This window comes from Neovison vison, chromosome 3, assembly GCF_020171115.1.
Source record: "Neovison vison isolate M4711 chromosome 3, ASM_NN_V1, whole genome shotgun sequence".
Lineage (NCBI taxonomy): Eukaryota > Metazoa > Chordata > Mammalia > Carnivora > Mustelidae > Neogale > Neogale vison.
The window spans coordinates 38,641,688-38,660,142 of record NC_058093.1 but is presented as its reverse complement, the minus strand read 5'-3'; the positions used below and the strand labels follow the sequence as shown (position 1 = coordinate 38,660,142).

General features: G+C 43.7%; 1 protein-coding gene across 2 annotated transcripts in view; it reads left to right on the top strand.

Moving 5' to 3' along the window:
* Positions 1-2,365: 2,365 nt before the first annotated feature.
* SLC16A14 (solute carrier family 16 member 14) overlaps positions 2,366-18,455 on the top strand; it is a 30,040-nt gene continuing 13,950 nt past the window's right edge. Inside the window, exons 1-3 of one of the 2 annotated variants that reach the window (XM_044241797.1) lie at positions 2,366-2,435; positions 9,262-9,533; positions 16,199-16,342. In XM_044241797.1, the coding sequence (XP_044097732.1) occupies positions 9,275-9,533; positions 16,199-16,342 (403 nt within the window). In that variant the 5' untranslated portion in view covers positions 2,366-2,435; positions 9,262-9,274. The remainder of the gene's footprint in view (positions 2,436-9,261; positions 9,534-16,198; positions 16,343-18,455) is intronic. The other variant, XM_044241798.1, reaches the window with a different exon arrangement.

Below are 18,455 nucleotides of genomic sequence, written 5' to 3'. Positions count from 1 at the left end.
AGACTGTAACGTACTGAGTGGCATTTACCGTTAACAATACTGGATTGTATACTTGAAAGTTGTTAAGAGAGTGGATTGTAAGCATTCTCCCCACAAAGGAAACGCTTGACTGTGTGGATCATTTCACAATGTACTTGTGCATCAAGTCATGGCATTGTACACTTTAAATAAACATAGTTTTATTTGTCAAATATACCTCTACAAAGCTGGAAACAGAAAGAAAAGAAAACCTTCTTTGGGCATTCCAGATGTGAAATGCGCACGGTTCAGACTAGAAGCTTCTTGAAAAGCAGAGGTGAGGTTGCCTGGGAATTTGGGACAGGGTGAGGCATGGATTACAAAGGGTACACATGAAAATTCTGGAGTTGTTTGATTGATGGGACAGTTCCCAACTTACGCTAAAACTCATCAAATTTAAACATGCACATTCAAATAATTCCAGTTCATACTACATCACTTATACATCAATAAAAGTACAAAGTTTCTGAGGGGAAAAAAAATGTAAAAATCTCACAGACCGGGGCGCCTGGGTGGCTCAGTGGGTTAAGCCGCTGCCTTCGGCTCAGGTCATGATCTCGGAGTCCTGGGATCGAGTCCCGCATCGGGCTCTCTGCTCAGCAGGGAGCCTGCTTCCCTCTCTCTCTCTCTGCCTGCCTCTCTGCCTACTTGTCATTTCTCTCTGTCAAATAAATAAATAAAATCTTTAAAAAAAAATCTCACAGACCTCTTTTCAAACAAGACGGACCATCTGCACTCGAGGTACTGCTATAATCCTGACTTGCTATCAAAAGCCTGCTTGAAGTGCGTGCTATCTGAGGACAGCAGAAAGGACTACTAACTATCCACTTGCTCATGTTCTGGTCAGCAAATTCAAACATTTGCAACACATAAGCCTAGTGCCTCATCAAAATGTCCTCAGTTAGCCATCATTTCTCACAATGTTCTCAATTATTTTTTAATCAGGGAGTGATATTTTTAAAAACGGCAATCTGAAAGACATGTAAATATTCTTTGAGAAAAAACAAAACACAAAAAGAAGGAAGGATGGTAGACGGCAATCTGTGGTAGACAGAATAATGGGCCTCCAGAGAAGGCCCCATCCTAAGCCCTAAAACCTGTGACTATAATAAGTCACATGGCAAAAGAGGAATTAAGGTTCCAAGTGGCATTAAGATTATTAATCAGCTGACCTCAAAACAGGGAGATTGTTTGGATTATCCAACAATCCAACTACCACTGGGTAAACCAATGTAATCACAAGGGCCCCTAAAAGTGGAGGAGAGAGACAGAAGGTGATGGGAGCCAAAAAGAAAGGCATAGAATGAAGGAATGCTGCTCGCTGTGAAAACAAGAATACTGACCACAAGCCAAGGAATGTAGACACACTCTCAATCTGGTGGCTCTTCCCTGAAGTCGCCAGAGGGAACACACCCTCGCCAACACCTTGATTTCTGCACAGTAAGCCCCATTCCAGACTTCTGACCTCCAGACCTAAAAGATACTAAGTTTGTGTTTTCAGCCATTAAATGTAGGGTAACTTATTACAACAGCAATAGAAAACGACTATAAGTACCTTCAGGTGAGGGGAAACGGCACTGGCCTCGTTTTTTCCCCTTCACTTAACCAGTACTGAGAACTTTCCAGGGCAAAGAATTTTATTGGGCACAGGGTACATAAAAGTGAAATGAAATTTGTGTGTGAGACCCAACGGGAAGAGACTGATTGGAAAAGAAGCAATGAGAGGTGGGACCTAGACTAGGACCAAGAATTAGGGATTTTCAGTCCTCTTTGGCCAAGAATCCTACAGGCCCTGCTCTTCTCCTCCATCTACAAAGTGCCATGTTTCGCGTCCCAGACTTCGGTGAGGGTTTTGCATCTCACTTCCCTGCTGAGACAGTGAAATGGAAGGTGCTTCTCTCACGCGGATGTAGGATGAGGCTTCAAACCCTTTCCTCCGGTTCTAAATATGCAGAGCATTAGCGAGCCTCAGCCAAAGCCATAAACTTCAACCGGCCACAAGAGTGTGCACGTGAGATGACTGCAATTTTTTCCTGCCAAACCAGAATTAGCCGGTATAGGAATGAACGAGCGTGGAGATTTGAAATTGCACCGATTGGAAGAAAGCACAGGTTAGGTTCGGGCACCTCCAAACGTACCCTTTTTAAAGCCATACGGACTGAGGCCTGGAGCTCGAAGCTCCACGAAACGCTCACCTGGCCCGACAGCGAACGGCAGAGGAGCCCGGGCCCGGGGCACCGAGCGCACGGAGCCGGCCGGAGAGCCGAGCCGCAGCCCCCAGCATCTCCATCCAGGATGCTGGGCGACATTGCAAAAGCTCTCCACGCCCAGCCGCTCAGGGGGCTCCGGGGCAAACAGCAAGTTCGGGGATCCGGCCCGGGAGCCGAGTGAGGCCGCAGCCCCGCGCGCCGCGGGCGGTGAGTATCCCGAGGCCGTGCGGCCCCGGGAGGCACCCTGGACCGCGCGGGTGGCCGCTGCTCCCCGGGGACCTGGGCCAGGCGCGGCGCAGGCCGGGGGCACGGACGGGAAGGCTGCTGGGCGATCGCCGGCAGGGCTGCGCCGAGGCCACCGCGGAGCTGGCAGGGAGCTTCGGGCCAGGGCGGAGCGTGGGGACGCGCGCCTCTTTTTCCCGGCCGCCGGGACCCCCCACCCGGTGCGTCCCGCAGAGCGCACGGCACCCCCCGGGACCCCAGCCGCGCGCCGCTCCCGCCTCCTCGAATGCAGCTTGTAACTCAAACCAGGCGGTGGCGGAGCGGAGAAGGGGAGACCGGGGGCTGCGGTTAGGGGACGTCCGGGAGTGCGGAAGCCTCCCCGCGCAGGCGGCCGGGACTGCGCTCGGCCCGCTTCCCCTCGGAGCTGGCAGGTTCCGAGCCCGCCGGAGGACCCGGGTGCGCGGGATGTCGGGGTGTCGGGGAAGCGGGCAGAACGCGGAGCCCGGGAGCGGGGCGCGCGCAAGCCCAGGGCGCGCAGGTCCCGCCGTGGGGAGGAAAGGGAGACCAACGGGGGCGAGGGACGCGGGGCGGCCATTACCCGGCCGGTCGCCGCCAAGGCCATTGGCGAGGTTTTAAAAAACTGAATCGTGCTTACCAATTAAGTCGTTTTCATTCCGCTGGAAAGTTGATTCAGGCTAATTATCAAGGATAAATGAGGATTATTATTGAGAATTAGAAAGATTCTTTTTCGCCTTGTCTGGCGTATGTGTGAGTGTGTGTGTGTGTGTATGTGTGTGTGTGAGAGAGAGAGAAAAGAGAGACGGGGAAAGGGTGAATAAAGTAGGCTTTGGAATCCCTCAGACCTGGCTCCGCCACCTGCTAGTTTGACCTCTAAGCTTCACTGTCCACATTCGACTGTAGCCTCAGTTTCCTCGTCTGTGAAATGGGACTTGTTTTAAAAGATTTTATTTATTTATTTGAGAGAGAGAGAGAGCATGAGAGGGTCGAGGGAGAAGCAGACTCCCCCCTGGAGCTGGGAGCCTGATGCGGGACTCGATTCCAGGACTCCAGGATCATGACCTGAGCTGAAGGCAGTTGCTTAACCAACTGAGCCACCCAGGCACCCTGTGAAATGGGACATTAATGCCAACTGGACAGGATCGGTGTGGAGAAACCACTCAGCACAGTCCCTGACCCATGGAAGGCAATTATATGTCCAGTTCTTCCCAGTATAGCGTGAACCCAGGGGATGTTTCCTTTTCTCCTGCACTGGCCTCTGTGCACTCGCTCCGCTCCCTAACCATTGAGGTTCTAACCTCTTCAGCCTGTTGGGCTCAAGTGCGCTCCCTAAGATTGCCTTGCACACCAGGTCTAGAGGGCAAAAGAACCCACAGCCCAATTGCAGGCAGCCGGCCACTCTCTGCATCTGATGAGAACCAGTTACTGTCCTAGCCTGTCCACCTGTAATTTGTTTTCACTGGGCACTCTCCCCTTTGCTCGCCATTTATAAAGCACTCGCGGCATGCTAACATAATCATAGTAACCAAATTAAAAGTGAATGAGTTGCTTATAAAACTTACCCCGGAAATAAATAAATAAATAAATAAAACTTACACCGGTTGGAGAGCTGTGGGAATTTGATTTGGTTTTAATCTCAGATACACTCCAGCTGGATCTAGATTATTTTCACCTCTACCTGGTGGCACATAAATATGCAGCTGGCCTCCATCTCATAGCTTTCATGGATTACATAATTTCCCTTCCGTTATGATGGTTCTTCCACCATTTATGAACCCGCATTTGGGGCAAAGGAAGGTTGACTGTTGGTCCCATAATCTGCCCATTGCCTTCCTTCACTTCCTTCAGTGCAAGGCCCTAATGTTATATGCTGAGCTTCCAACATGCCAGCCAAGAATGGGTTCCATCTTACCTGATGATCCTAGAGGAAACCCCACACTCCATGCCTCATTTACCCCAGTGTACCCCATGCCTGTTGATGTTTTACATGTATGACAGGATGTGGAGAAGGTGGGAGAGCTTGAAGGCCATGTGATGGAGAAAGACAGGGAGCCTGGGACAGGGTGGTCCAGAACCATCTCTGGTTCACTTGTGTGTACTCTCTCCCTCTCTCTCACAGAGTATAGACTAGGATATAATACTCAAAGAGTTATTTTGTATCTTATAATTATGTAAATGCTAAAAAGCAAACTTGGGAGTGGAGGGGGTAGAAATTTATTTTTCTGTTGTGTTCTTTTGTTTGTTTTAATTAACCTGGTTGGACAGTAAGTTAACTGTGATTAGTCCAAATGGGTATTGCTTATAGGGAGATTTAGATAGGAAATGCTGATGGCTCTGCTGCCAGGTGTACCTTTAGGGACCTCGTGAGGATGGGACAGAACTTCGTTTTAGCTTCCCCCGCCCTCCACCAGTCTCTGCACTGGCTAAGGGATGCTAGATACACCCTCGCACCTCTTGGATAAAACTCGGCAATTAAATTCTATTCGATGTCATTTATTTATGAACAAATAATGGAAATGCCGAGAGCAGTTCAATGACAACTGCATCTCTCAACCCATAGAATAAATAATTCAGTGAGAATATCAAGTTCTTAACATTGCTTAGGAAAAATGCCTGCTATTTCAACTCATGGGTTGAAAAACCATAACCTTTGTGATATTATTATTTGACACATTTTCAGAGATGTAAGTGGGCTTTAGGAAAATGCCAAGGTGTGTTGTTTTGTCTGACTAAACAGAGCTGAGCATTATCCCACAGATTTTATATGTGTGATGTTATTACATCATGTGCCCTCCTTAATGCCCATCACCCAATTGCACTGGGTGTTATATACAACTGATGAATCATTAAATTCTATTTCTGAAACTAATTTTAAAAATTTAATTTTAAAAAATAAAAAATAAGGGTGCCTGGGTGGCTCAGTGGGTTAAGTCTCTGCCTTCGGCTCAGGTCATGATCTCAGGGTCCTGGAATTGAGTCCCACATCAGGCTCTCTGCTCAGCAGGGGGCCTGCTTCCCTCTCTCTCTCTCTCTGCCTGCCTCTCTGCCTGCTTGAGATCTCTCTCTGTCAAATAAATAAATAAAATCCTTTAAAAAATAAAATAACATAAAATAAAATGATCTTATTTTATATTCATATAGGTTGTTTGCTCCCCCGATTCTTCACTTTGTGGCTTCTTGGAATTTTACATACAAGTAGCAGAGACAAAGGAAAGACAACCACTGAACAGCCCTTCTGATCCTTCTGTAGGTTTATCCTCTGGGCCTTGGGCCAATGCAGCTCTTTTCTGGGCTGCAGGCTCTGGAAAGCAAGGGCTACCCCATCACTTCCTGTCCCCAGGCAGGCTGTCCTCTTGCTTGGGGAAAGCAGGGTAGTGGCAGGCTAGACTTCCCCAGGAAAGCGGCTCTTGAATCATCCTCGTTCTTTTTTTTTTTTTTTAAAGATTTTATTTATTTGTCAGAGAGAGAGAGGGAGAGAGCGCGAGCACAGGCAGACAGAATGGCAGGCAGAGGCAGAGGGAGGAGCAGGCTCCCTGCCAAGCAAGGAGCCCGATGTGGGACTCGATCCCAGGACGCTGGGATCATGACCTGAGCCGAAGGCAGCTGCTTAACCAACTGAGCCACCCAGGCGTCCCTATCCTCGTTCTTTTTTTACAACCCAGCCACTCATCTACTAGATGCAAAGAGCTGATCAAAATGGCATTTAAGAGATAGAGAGAGGGACTTTTATTTTGTTATCATAAAGTTAATATGTATGTATTATAATTTTTTTTATCAACAAGGTAGATTAAAGGAGGAAAATTACTTTAAGACCATCATCCAAAGAATAATCTCCCTTAAAATTTTTCTGTTTCACTTCAGTCTTGGAGTGAATGGTTACCTATTTCTAACAAAAACAACAAAAGGATTATTGCCCACATCCAGTTTTGTAACCCGCCCATGTATAATACACATCTTCCTTCCGTGTCTTCAAACAGCCTTGTGCAATGAATGATTGATTTAACATATACTCTAATGTTGGAGATTAGAAATGTTTGCAGGGGAGGGGAGTTCTCACCGTGTCAAGGTTTCATTACTATATTTACCTGAATCTTGAGGGAGGAGCAGAATAGGAGCGGGAAGTTAGGAGAGAAGCGTGTTCCCAAAAGAGAGAAGAAGAGAAGGTCATGCCCCAAAGTTCAGGACACTGTGTCAAGGTCAAGGAGATGTAGGTGCTTTAGCAGGTCTGGAGCACAGGAACCAGGGGGGAGATAATCTATGGAGAACCTGGCAAGGCAAAGAGAGTCTGGGCTTGATCCTATGGATATCTCTTGACAGTGTGGAGAAGTCACATGACAAGATAACATTTTATCCCTCCCAGCTGTCTGTAGAGCAGGGAGGTGGAAAAGGACCCAGGCAGAGAGGAGCAATCTGGGCAGGAAGTGTAGCGGTTGAGAATTGGGTGGGTGTTTAGGACATAGAATCACTTAAAAGATAAAAATAATAATGAGGACGAGGTATGAGAGAAAGGGAAAGTCAGGATGAGCCCCAGGACAGATCCATTAAACTAATCTTCCACTGACGTCCTTGGTTCCCCAATGCCCATTTCTTCCCAATAAATTCTTAGCCGGAACCAATGCCACAGTCCAGGGATGAGCCAGCTTTTCCTAGGAAGGGTCAGAGAATAAGTATTTTAAATTTCATGGACCACATAACCTTTAAGAAAGGTAAAAACAAATCTTAGCTTGGGGGTGTGCAGAAAGAGGCTGTGGGCACTGTGCAATCCACCACAGTCCGCTTCTCTGACCCCCACCCTCCCAACCTGTCCACACTGGAACACTGCTGAGAAAAGCCTCACCTTTGGAGGGGGTCCTCATGTATTTGGGATTATTTTTTAGACTTCCTTCCTCCATTGCAATGACATGATTTTCAATAACAACCATGTAATGGTTTGTAATAATCAGTATTTTCTTATTTTTTCTTTTGTTTTAAAATAATTAATTGAAAAAAAGAACAGATTTCTGTCTTGAAGACATTATTCAAATTGAGTAAAACATGTCTTGTATTGATTGCACACTTCACTTTACAAACGAAACATTTTCACCTCACCATCTTACCCTGTTTCACTATTTTACACGTTAAACAAAATAAAATCTCCAGGTAGGTGTACAGAGTGACAGAAGTAAAGAGGTCAAGTTCTGGTTCTTTATCTCTACAGTGACTGTGTCGTTCATCCATCTCGAACGTGCTGCTGAAGGTGGGGACATGAGACACCTTGGGGGCCGCGGACCAAACTGGGCCACAGAGAGTTCCAGTAATTCTCAGCTCCTGGGAACTTAGTCTCAAGTGTGTAGCTGGGGCCACACGGGTGTGGGGGTCAACGGTAGAACCAGTTGACCCCCACAGTTGAAATAGCTCCTATGGATAATACAGTGCTTATGGAAGGATAAGTAATAGTACCATGCTGGTTTGAAGCTTACAGATAGAGAATTAAAAACATCATAGTTTGGAACTTTGGCCAGCAAAAGATTTTTTTCAGAAGAGGAGTATTTTATTAGTGATATCTAGATTTGCTGGCACATAGTGATCATAATAAAAAGCAGACCAACTTTTAGTTGTTTGTTCTTGTCTTAACGTTCTCTGATGATGATGCTCGAATTGCGCGCTTCCGGGTCTGAGGGCTTCCAGCGCTCTGTCCCTGGTGCTGCTCACCCACGGCTCTGCCCTACTGTCTTGCAGGGCTCAGCTCCACCTTCAGAACGACCCAACAATAGTTTCCACTTGTCGTGGGCAACAGTCTCTTCCAACAGTCTCTTCCTGAATGTGGAGGGCCCTTCACAACCACCACCCTCTTCATTCTCAGCCAGTGACCTCACTTCTACTTGACCCAAGAATTAGACCATCGGGTGTAACTTCTCCTCCCACTACTTGGCATTGTCATCTCCATCCACCTGCTGCTTTGCGCCTCCTGATCAAGACCAATCCTGCTGTTCCACCCCCTCCAGGATTACTATCTCTGTCTCTGTCTATCTTTCTTTTACTCCTTATCCTCAGTTCTCTTACATATACTTAATTCTCATCCTAAGAAATAAAAATGAAACCAGAGTCCTTGCCTGATCTGGCATCACTGCCCCCACTCCAGCTCCAGCCAGCCTCCAAGCCTCTTTTCTGTGTCTTGTGTATCAGACCTGAGTATCGCCATTATTAGAAAGCTCTAGCTCCCATTGTAATAATAATAATAATAATTGGCCTTCTAGTTTACCATCTCTCCTGAGTTGTGTTCATAGAGGTTGGTCTTCCGAGGTGAATCCACTCTTTTGTACCGAAAAAACTCAAACGTTGGGACCCACAAAATGAGGACCAGATACTCTGCCAAAAGCTCTACCAAGGCAAAGCTCCCCTGAAAGGTTGTTTAGAGCCAGTCCTTCCGTGACATCTTTGTTGTCACCTGTCAGTATCCATCCCAATGCTGGTCACAAGGCATGGGCTTGGAGTCAGGAATACCGGGGTTCAATTCCTTGGGTTCCTTGTAGCCATACTTCCCAGTCATGGGAACTTGGGAAAGGCACTTCACTTCTCTGAGTCTATTTCCATTTCTTTAAAATATGCATAGTAATGGTTACATACAGGATGACTGTAGAGATGAAACAGGCTTCACAAAAGCACTTGCCAGTAAAAAGGCAGGAGTGTTCTCAAATCTGCATAATGACAAGATGAATCTGAAGGTCAGTTGGTGGGGAGGCAGAGCTGTCCAAAGAAGAAAAACTACTTTTGGCTTGACATTCAAGGAAATTATTTGTCATGTGTATTTCAGAAAATCTTGGAAAATGTACACAAGTCATGAAGATATTGGGTATGATTTTGAAGATGACCCCAAAGATAAGAAGACACTTAAGCCCCACCCAAACATTGACAGTGGATGGGCTTGGATGGTGGTTCTTTCCTCCTTCTTTGTGCACATCCTCATCATGGGCTCCCAGATGGCCCTGGGAGTCCTCAACGTGGAATGGCTCGAAGAATTCCATCAGAGCCGTGGCCTGACTGCATGGGTCAGCTCCCTCAGCATGGGCATCACCTTGATTGTGGGTATGTTCGCATGTGACCTGTTGCAAAACTGATTTATTATAAATTGACAATTCCCTGCTGTAAGGTTTTATATGGTCAAAACATTAGATACTAGATGTTAATGATATCTAGTACTGTTTTTTTTTTTATCATGGGACAATATATATAAGATCACGTTTACTGTTTCAGCCATTTTTTAGGTATACAGTTCATTGCCACTAACTGCATTCATTCCCACCATCCGTCTCCAGAACGTTTTCATCGTCCCAAACTGAAACTCTGCACCCATGAAACAGCAACTCTCTTTTCCCACCTTCCCTTCACCCCTGACCGTCACCATTCTGTCTTCAGTCTCTATGAAAGTACCTCATATAAGTGTAGTCCTACAATATGTGTCCTTTTGTGTGATATTATTATTTGGATATTATTAAAAAAATTTTAATGTTTTAAAATTTGATCATTTAAAAAGCTCTTTTTTACCCCAAACTCTTTTCTTGACTACTCTAATTCATTACATATTATTACAGATCTGTTTATTTAATATTTGGAAGTATTTGTAAAAGATAAAAATTTTAGAGAAAACACCACAAAAGGCAAGTGACGATCTTATTTCAGATTTCCTATGATTTAATTTGAAATACTGACCATATGCTGTTGAAAAATCTATTGAACTGCTTTGAGAAAAGTTACTGATGTAGCTAACAAGAAGGAATAATAATGTATTTTCTAATTAAACCTAACCACACACCAATCCGTGAAGGTCATTGTCATGCAGTTGGAAATGCCAAGCTAGAAAGTTATCATAAATAACTGTTATTATGGCCTATGTGTTTCCTTTTGGGAACTAAACACTTTTTACTGTCAACTAATATTTAATAAGCATCTATTATATACTGGGTGTTTTCCCTTACATTATCTCTTGAAAGTAAAAGCCACAATTTTACATCAAAATTTGTTATATTTATTTTTATTTATTATTTTAGAGAGCATGCACACAAGTCGGTGGGGGACAGAGAGAATCTTAAGCAGGCTCCACGAGGAGCACAGAGCCCCACTCAGAGCTGGATCTCAGGACTCTGAAATCATGACCTGAGCCAAAACCAACAATCCAACACTTAATCAACTGAGCCAACCAGCACCCCTATGTTGACTTTTTTTAAAATTTCTAGTATTCACGAAATTACACTAGAAACATAAATAGCCTCGAATCTTTTTCTGGTTCTGTGAGAGTCTGTGTATGACAGGCATCTCTGTGTTTGATGGAAGCCTCCCTTTTCAGTGATTTCCACATTGGTAATTAACTCCTTGAATCCAATTCCAAGATTTGTTGATCTTGGCTGGCATTCAGTCAATGTTATTTTGGATAATACAAACAACGTTAATAACAGTGGTAGTGCTAATGATGGAAAAACAAGGACAAAGTATTATTTCTCAAGATGTGTGTGGAGTATGTGTGTTTATCAAAGGGAATTAATAGTAATCTGGTTTTAAAATTACATAAGGGCACCATTACGTGTGGGAGGGCATTGCCGGTAAATCATCTGGCCTGCAACATTTAGGAACTGACTCCTTCAGCCCTACGTTGACCTTGTTAAAACTAGAATATCATCAGTAAGAAGTAGGAAGGTTTACTTGAGTGTAGGCAATGTGTTAGTTTTATGTTGGATGTGATTCAACCTTCTCAATAAGTCAGTGAAGGAAAACTGCGTCTAGAATACCTAACATCCAGGTTTTTGCCTTTTTTTTTTAAGATTTTATTCATTTATTTGAGAGAGAGAGTAGAGTACAAGAGAGAAGAGTACAAGTCGGGGGAGGGGCAGAGGGAGAGGGAGGAACAAACTCCAGGACTCTGGCATTACCACCCAAGCCAATGGCAGACGCCTAACTGACTGAGCCACCCAGGCGTCCAATTTTTACCTTTTTAAAAATAAATCTTTAAGCGGCACCTGGCTGTCTCAGTCCATGGAGCATGCGATTCTCGATCTTGGGCTTATGAGTTCGAGCCCCACATTGAGTGTAGAGATTACTTAAAAATAAAATCTTTTTTAAAAATCTTTAAGGGGTAGAACAAGATACTTACAGATTCAATCAGGAAGTATGTGTTCACCACAAAAAAGAAGACTCAGTGAAAAGACAGGATAGGAAATGTCCCATTATTTTCCAAATCACCCAGTGAGGTTATTTCATATGTTATTTTGTGTTTCACAAGCTCTACCAAAATAAGCAGTGGGAGCCAGTCCTGAAAGTCTTGGAAATGATTTTGAATATGGATAAGAACACCAAAATAAGAACACCCAAAATAAGAACACCTAACTCATAGCGATGGTGAAATGTGATGGTCCTCTTTGATTTAATTGGGAGGTAACTATATATTAAAAATTCTGTTTGAGAGTCCATATACCCCAGACAGTGTCATTTCAGCTTGTAGACTAACCTCTCTACAGGAAAGGCACCTGCTCGATAAATATCTTGGGTCTTAGAAATCATAGCAAGTCTCATAGTTATATAAATAAAAGGTCTTTTATCTTATCATGATCCTAAATTGCCGTTCGTTATCTTAAGCTGTCTGATACATGATTGCTGCAGAGCTGTTGGGTGTTTTCCAAGCCAGAAACCTGCAGTACAGCTTTCCTTTATTTGCTGCTTAACCATATGCCATGTGCACGTTATGTCCATGATCTCCTTTGATCCCACAGCCCCACCAGCACCAGCCCATTGTCTCTATCTCACAGAAGAACATGCAATGTCCACAGACTTCAAGGAACTTACTAGAGGTTAAACAACCAATGAGCATGAGAGAGTCTCCAAAGCTGGTCCATTGGACTCAGAATTCTGTCTACTACACCCTACCTCCCGTCACTCCGTCAGATGAGAACTGAGAATATGTGTGAAGTAAATAAATAGAAATTGTTCTCATTTTCCAATCATTGTGAGCCCATTTGGGTTTTCTCTCTTAAATTAAAAAAAAAAAAAAAATCCGTGAATTACATTGCAGAGTTGAAAGCCCTCCTTGGGCAGTGGCTTGCATATAAGAAACTTGATAATTTCATTCTTTGCTAGCATGGACTTTGCCAGTTTCCTGCTGAAGGTTCCACTTTTTAACAAAATGGAATCACCTCTGTCGTCCCTACAGCAGCCTCGGTGACAGCCATGGGAAGCATTCTTGGTGGAAGCCATGTTAGGGGCATCTGCAGGCTGCAGAGGTCACTGTCGCTGCACATCAGATCCATGTGGGGAACTTTAAAAACCCTGCCTCTCACGCTGTACCTTGACCATCAAATCAAAATCTCTTGGGATGGGATTTGAGCATCAGGATTTTTTTTTTCTTTTTTTTTTAAGATCCTAAGTGACTCCAGTGCTCAGCCTAGGCAGAGAGTCACTGAGGTAGAGGCTCTGAACTCCTTACCGCAGGGAAGGGTGAGCCCTGGTGGCCAGGAGTTCATTGAACTATGTACTTTCATCCGTGACTGTATGTCAAGGTCACCGGGACAGGAAAGAAATTAGAATTTCCTCATGGTGTTCCCTGCAGCTCTATTATGTGGGAAATGGGCCAAAATTAGATTCCTTCTGCAGAGGAGGGAGTCTGTGTCTCATCCCAGAACACCGAATTGCTCTGCAGAAGTGGGAATCATAGCCAGACGACTGTCCCTTCACCTGCCTTGCCCCTTGTCCTTAGACTGCGTGGGGAGTTCATTGCATTTTGGCAAAATGCTAATTTGATCTTGGAGATTCCAGCTGAGCATCCGTAATGATGTGAAAATGGAGCAGAATCAGAACGCTTGGGTCCGGCTTCCTTATTTTGACCAATCTGTGTTTTGCAGCCATGCAGGGGTCACAGCATTTCCAGGACTAACTTTGCCGGTTGGGGCTGACTTTGCCTGTCTGCACGTCGTAAATGACAAAGGCTCCACCCTGTGAGAGATGATAACTGAAAAGCCAGAAAGTGTCACCATCTTACGTTATTATCAGTAAAGCAATTCATCCTTTCTTTTTGATATACAACATTTCTCCAGACTGGAGTATCTGCTCGTACTTGGGGGAATTCCACCTCCCTCCTTTTTCCCCACATGCTTTCTTAATGCAGTGTTCAGAAACGTGCAGTATCACAGAAAAACTTGCTTCTGGGCCCTTTCTGTAACATGGAAAACATGACCATATTCCTGAACTGCTATCTGGTGACCTGTCATCTCTTAAAGGGCCAATTAACAGCCAACAGATGAGTCATGCCTTTTTCTCTTTTTTATCCACTCATCAGAGATTCCAATAGTGAAGCGACTGTGGGTTTAGGAAAATAAAAATCTTTGTGGGGCGCCTGGGTGGCTCAGTTGGCTAAGCATCTGACTTTTGATTTTGGGCTCAGGTCATTATGTCAGGGTTGTGGGATCGAACCCCATCTGGGCTCCACACCTATCTGCTTGAGATTCTCTCCCTCTGCCCCTCCCCCCACCCAGGCACATGCTCTCACGCTCTCTTGCTCTCTCTCAAATAAAAATCTTTTTTTTTTGTTTTGTTTTGCAATTTTTTTCCAATTTATTTATTTTCAGAAAAACAGTATTCATAAAAATCTTTTTTAAAAAATATTTATGGGGGCACCTGGGTGGCTCAGTTGGTTAAGTGGCTGCCTTTGGCTCAGGTCATGATCTCAGGGTCTTGGGATTGAGCACCGGATCTGGTTCCCTGCTCAACAGGGAAACCTGCTTCTCCCTTTCCCTCTGCCTGCCGCTCTGCCTACTTGTGCTCTCACTCTCTGTCAAATAAATAAAATCTTTAAAAAAAAATAAGAATTTAAAAAGTATTTGTGAAGAAATCAAAGACACACTTTCTTTTCAACTTATGGTTTCTGAATTTCAGTTGCCCCCAATAATTCCCTCAGATGTTTATATCAATGTGTTTGGTTTATATATTATTTATATAGTGTGTTCATTTTATAATATATAATAGTATATTTATGTAAAATATATTTACTATACTGTCTATTTTAAGAGGTTTACCTGCTAAGTTATTTTCTAATGCATCAGGGTTCATTAAAGTAATAAATCATTGCCTTCATAATTTTTAAGATTAGGCCTGCTCAAGAAAAAAAATTCATTAGCAAACTGTGCATCCAAATATGTACATGCATATAGGTAGAACCTTAAAGGAAGATTTGATTTCAGTTTGAACTAAAAGGCAAAGCTCCTTAGAGTTTAACAAACTTTTAACCTGAAATACTCCCACCAGAATATAGGGTTTCATAACTATCAAAAGGAATAATGATCGAAAATAAGATGATTTTTTAAATGTACCCTCTTACTGAATATGGACTACAGCCTTCCATTTTATTGCTAAAATACAGATTGCTTTTTGCACAGGGAACCATGGATCCCAACACAAGCATTAAACTTCTGTAACATCGGAAGTTACCACAGGATCACCAGAGTGGTTCAGTCGGTTCAGCGTCTGGCTCCTGATCTCAGCTCAGGTTTTGATCTCAGGGTGGGGTATTCAAGCCCGCACTGGGCTCCATGCTGGGCATAGAGCCTAGTAATAAAAATGAATGAATGAATGAATGAATATTAGGAAGAAAACAAAGAGGTTGACAAAAACCAGAGTGTCATAAGAAAGTAAGCAGCCAGGACAAAACATCATACAATACTATACTGCTGTGAGCCTGGCACTGTCTGTGGACCAAGGTGTATTTCTGAGTCTCCACACACTGTCATAAAAATCCATTGCCTCGTGGGGCCAGCCTGGGACTGAAAGACAGCAGGGGCTGACGTACAGTATGAAGCAATGAGAAGTGCTTTGCAACACGGTTTGCATCCAGGTGTCCTCATGAAAATAAGCTATATCAGTTCTTTGCTGGAAGCATGGGAGTCCTGAGAACCCCCTTGCTGTACCCCCCCCCCCAGGTCTGGAGTCAAAAACTGAAATAACAAGTAATGTAAGTGAGGGCAGGAGGCCAAGTACGGGACCAAAGGGAGGGGTGATGACTATAGCAAACTAGGAGTGTGGGCACAGGGAATCGGAAAGCGATGGCACTGCTCCAGCCCATCTTGGCTGTGTGGGAAACTGCAGGATTCTGTGTTGCCATTGGATTTCTTGGGAATGCTCTTAATTTTTAAATGCTGGCAACTGATTCAAAACATCTTTTAAAGATTTTATTTACTTATTTCAGAGAGAGTGAGAGCAGGAGTGGTGGGGAGTGGCAGGCAGAGGGAGAGGGAGAAACAGGTTCCCTGCTGAGCAGGGAGCCCAACAGGGGCTCGATCCCAAGACCCCAGGATCATGACCTGAGCTGATGGCAGACGCCCAACCAACCGAGCCCCCAGGTGCCCCAAAACATCTTTTAAACTATGTTCTGGATAAACAAAATACATCCACAGGCTGAATAAGCCCATAGACCACTAGTTTTCAGACCTACCTGTGCTGTAGACAAGAGAACGAACTAACTCATTTGTCTATTTCAGGTCTGCCTTTCTTGAAAACCTAGAACCTTGTGCTCTCCAGCGAAATTACTGAAACCCATCTTTGCATGCTAAAAGCTATTTGCATATAACGCAATGGGAGTTTGGGTTCGTTTTATTTAATAGAATAAATAAAGAATAAAACTAATGTTTTATTCTTTGTCTTCACGTGAAGATTTTAGAGGAAAGCATGAAAATAAAACGCCACCAGTCAATTCCCTTTCCAATGTCCCACGACAGGACCTTTCATCGGCTTGTTTATTAACACCTGTGGGTGTCGCCGGACCGCAATAATCGGAGGGCTGGTGAACTCGCTGGGCTGGGTACTGAGCGCCTACGCCGCAAACGTGCATTATCTCTTTTTTACCTTTGGAGTGACAGCTGGTAAGCATATTGATATTTTTAGCCTTAATTTTAAATATATTTGTTGGGCATTTTGACAATGAATAATTGTGGAGGAAAGAAAGCCATTAAAATAGTTTTCCTTTTTTTTTTTTTTAAGATGGTATTTATTTGGGAGAGTGTACAAGAGAGCACAAGGGGGCGGGAGGGTAGAGAGGGACAGGGAGAAGCAGACTCCCTGCCGAGCAGGGAGCCTGGTGATGCGGCCCCATCCCAGGAACCTGGGATCATGACCTGAGCTGAAGGCAGACACCTAACCCACTGAGCCACCCAAGCATCCCATATTTTGTCCTTCTTTTCTTCCACTCCACCCCACCATATACTCCAGGAAATACTTTTTAATATAAGATATTAAATATGCCTTACATGTGGAAAAAAAACAACCTAACAAGTGTACTTGGCCTTCCTATTAGAATTTAATTAAATTTTTCATGATTGGTTCCAAGTGCTTGTCTTCTCTCTTATGAGGAATAGGGAAAGGAAAGTAATAATACAGACATAGATGAATGGACCGAATATTAAGAAAACTAATAACATTCTCTCGTTTAATAACTACAGAATGGAGCATGAATCATAGAATAATTATTTTCTCATTCAGCCCTATTCAAATGAATGAAATAGCAGCAAAATTCACATATATGTAAACTCTTAAAAAGCAAATATAGGTTACTGGCTACGAGGCAGCATGGTTTACAAATCCATTCTGCAAAATTCATTCCCAGCTATAATTTCCTTTATCAATAGGTAGCAGGAGTCACATAGATAAGAAGCAGTTTCTTACTTGTACAATTGGATTGCCGTGAACCAGATCCAGCCTTTCTTTTTGAGTACAGAGCTACTGTCCTAATAATGACACATTGGCAGAAGTGTTGGTATAAGAGGTAAAAGTTAGAATTTGGAGGGCGCCTGGGTGGCTCAGTGGGTTGAGCCGCTGCCTTCGGCTCAGGTCATGGTCTCAGGGTCCTGGGATCGAGTCCCGCATTGGGCTCTTTACTCAGCAGGGAGCCTGCTTCCCTCTACCTCTCTCTCTGCCTGCCTCTCTGTCTACTTGTGATCTCTCTCTGTCAAATAAATTAAAAAAAAAAAAGTTAGAATTTGGAAAACTTGCTCCACCCCCACCACTTATTATCTGATGACTTTGGGCAAATTTCTTAACCTACTCATACTTCAGTTTTCCTATCTGCAAAATGGGATCATTAAGAGGGCTTGGTTTACAGGGTTGTTGAAATGATTAGAAGATCATCTGTATAAAGCACTTAGCATGATGCTTGTCACAAAATAGAGTTCTCAGTAAGTGTTAGCTAATATGTAATTGTCATATAGAATGTAACATTCTTATAATGAGCTTAAGGGCATGCTTTATGATAGCAGGAGACGTGAACACACCTGCTCACCAAAAAGTTGGCAAGTTGGTTCTTCGTAATTTACACTGATCCACATCTACACATAAAGCTCTTCTTAGTCCTTTGAAGCATAGTTTGGAAACCATTGATCTGAAGGACTTGGTAATAGTTCTTCAAGAGTAATTTAAGATGTTTCCCGTGAGTGTTTTAGAAACTTTCCCCCAAGCACTCCAATGCCTAGAGTCCACACAGGGGTTTCATACTAAAGGTAAGGAAATGAACACTCCTGCTGAGCCTACAGAGCCACACTGGGGTCCCTGCACAGACCCCTGGCACCCCGTGAACGGGATATGGTAGTAGTTGATTATACAGACTGACTTGATCCTACAAACTGGGACTTGAGATTAAGTCTCATCATTTAGACATTCCTATGATTAAGTCTCATCATTTACACATTCCTTTGTTTACATGAACTTTATTTCTTGCAGTTGTTTATTGACCTGCAATTAATATTGTTTCCATATTCTTCCTTTAATTTTTAAAACTTTTTAAATTAATTTTTTTAAATAATATTGTTTCCATATTACTTTTTTATTCTTTTTTCTTAAGATTTTATTTATTTATTTGTCAGCGAGAAAGAGAGCACAAGTGGGGGTAGCAGCAGGCAGAGGCAGAGGGAGAAGCAGGCTCCCCACTGAGCAGGGAGCCCAATGTGGGTCTCGATCCCAGGACCCGGGGATCATGACCTGAGT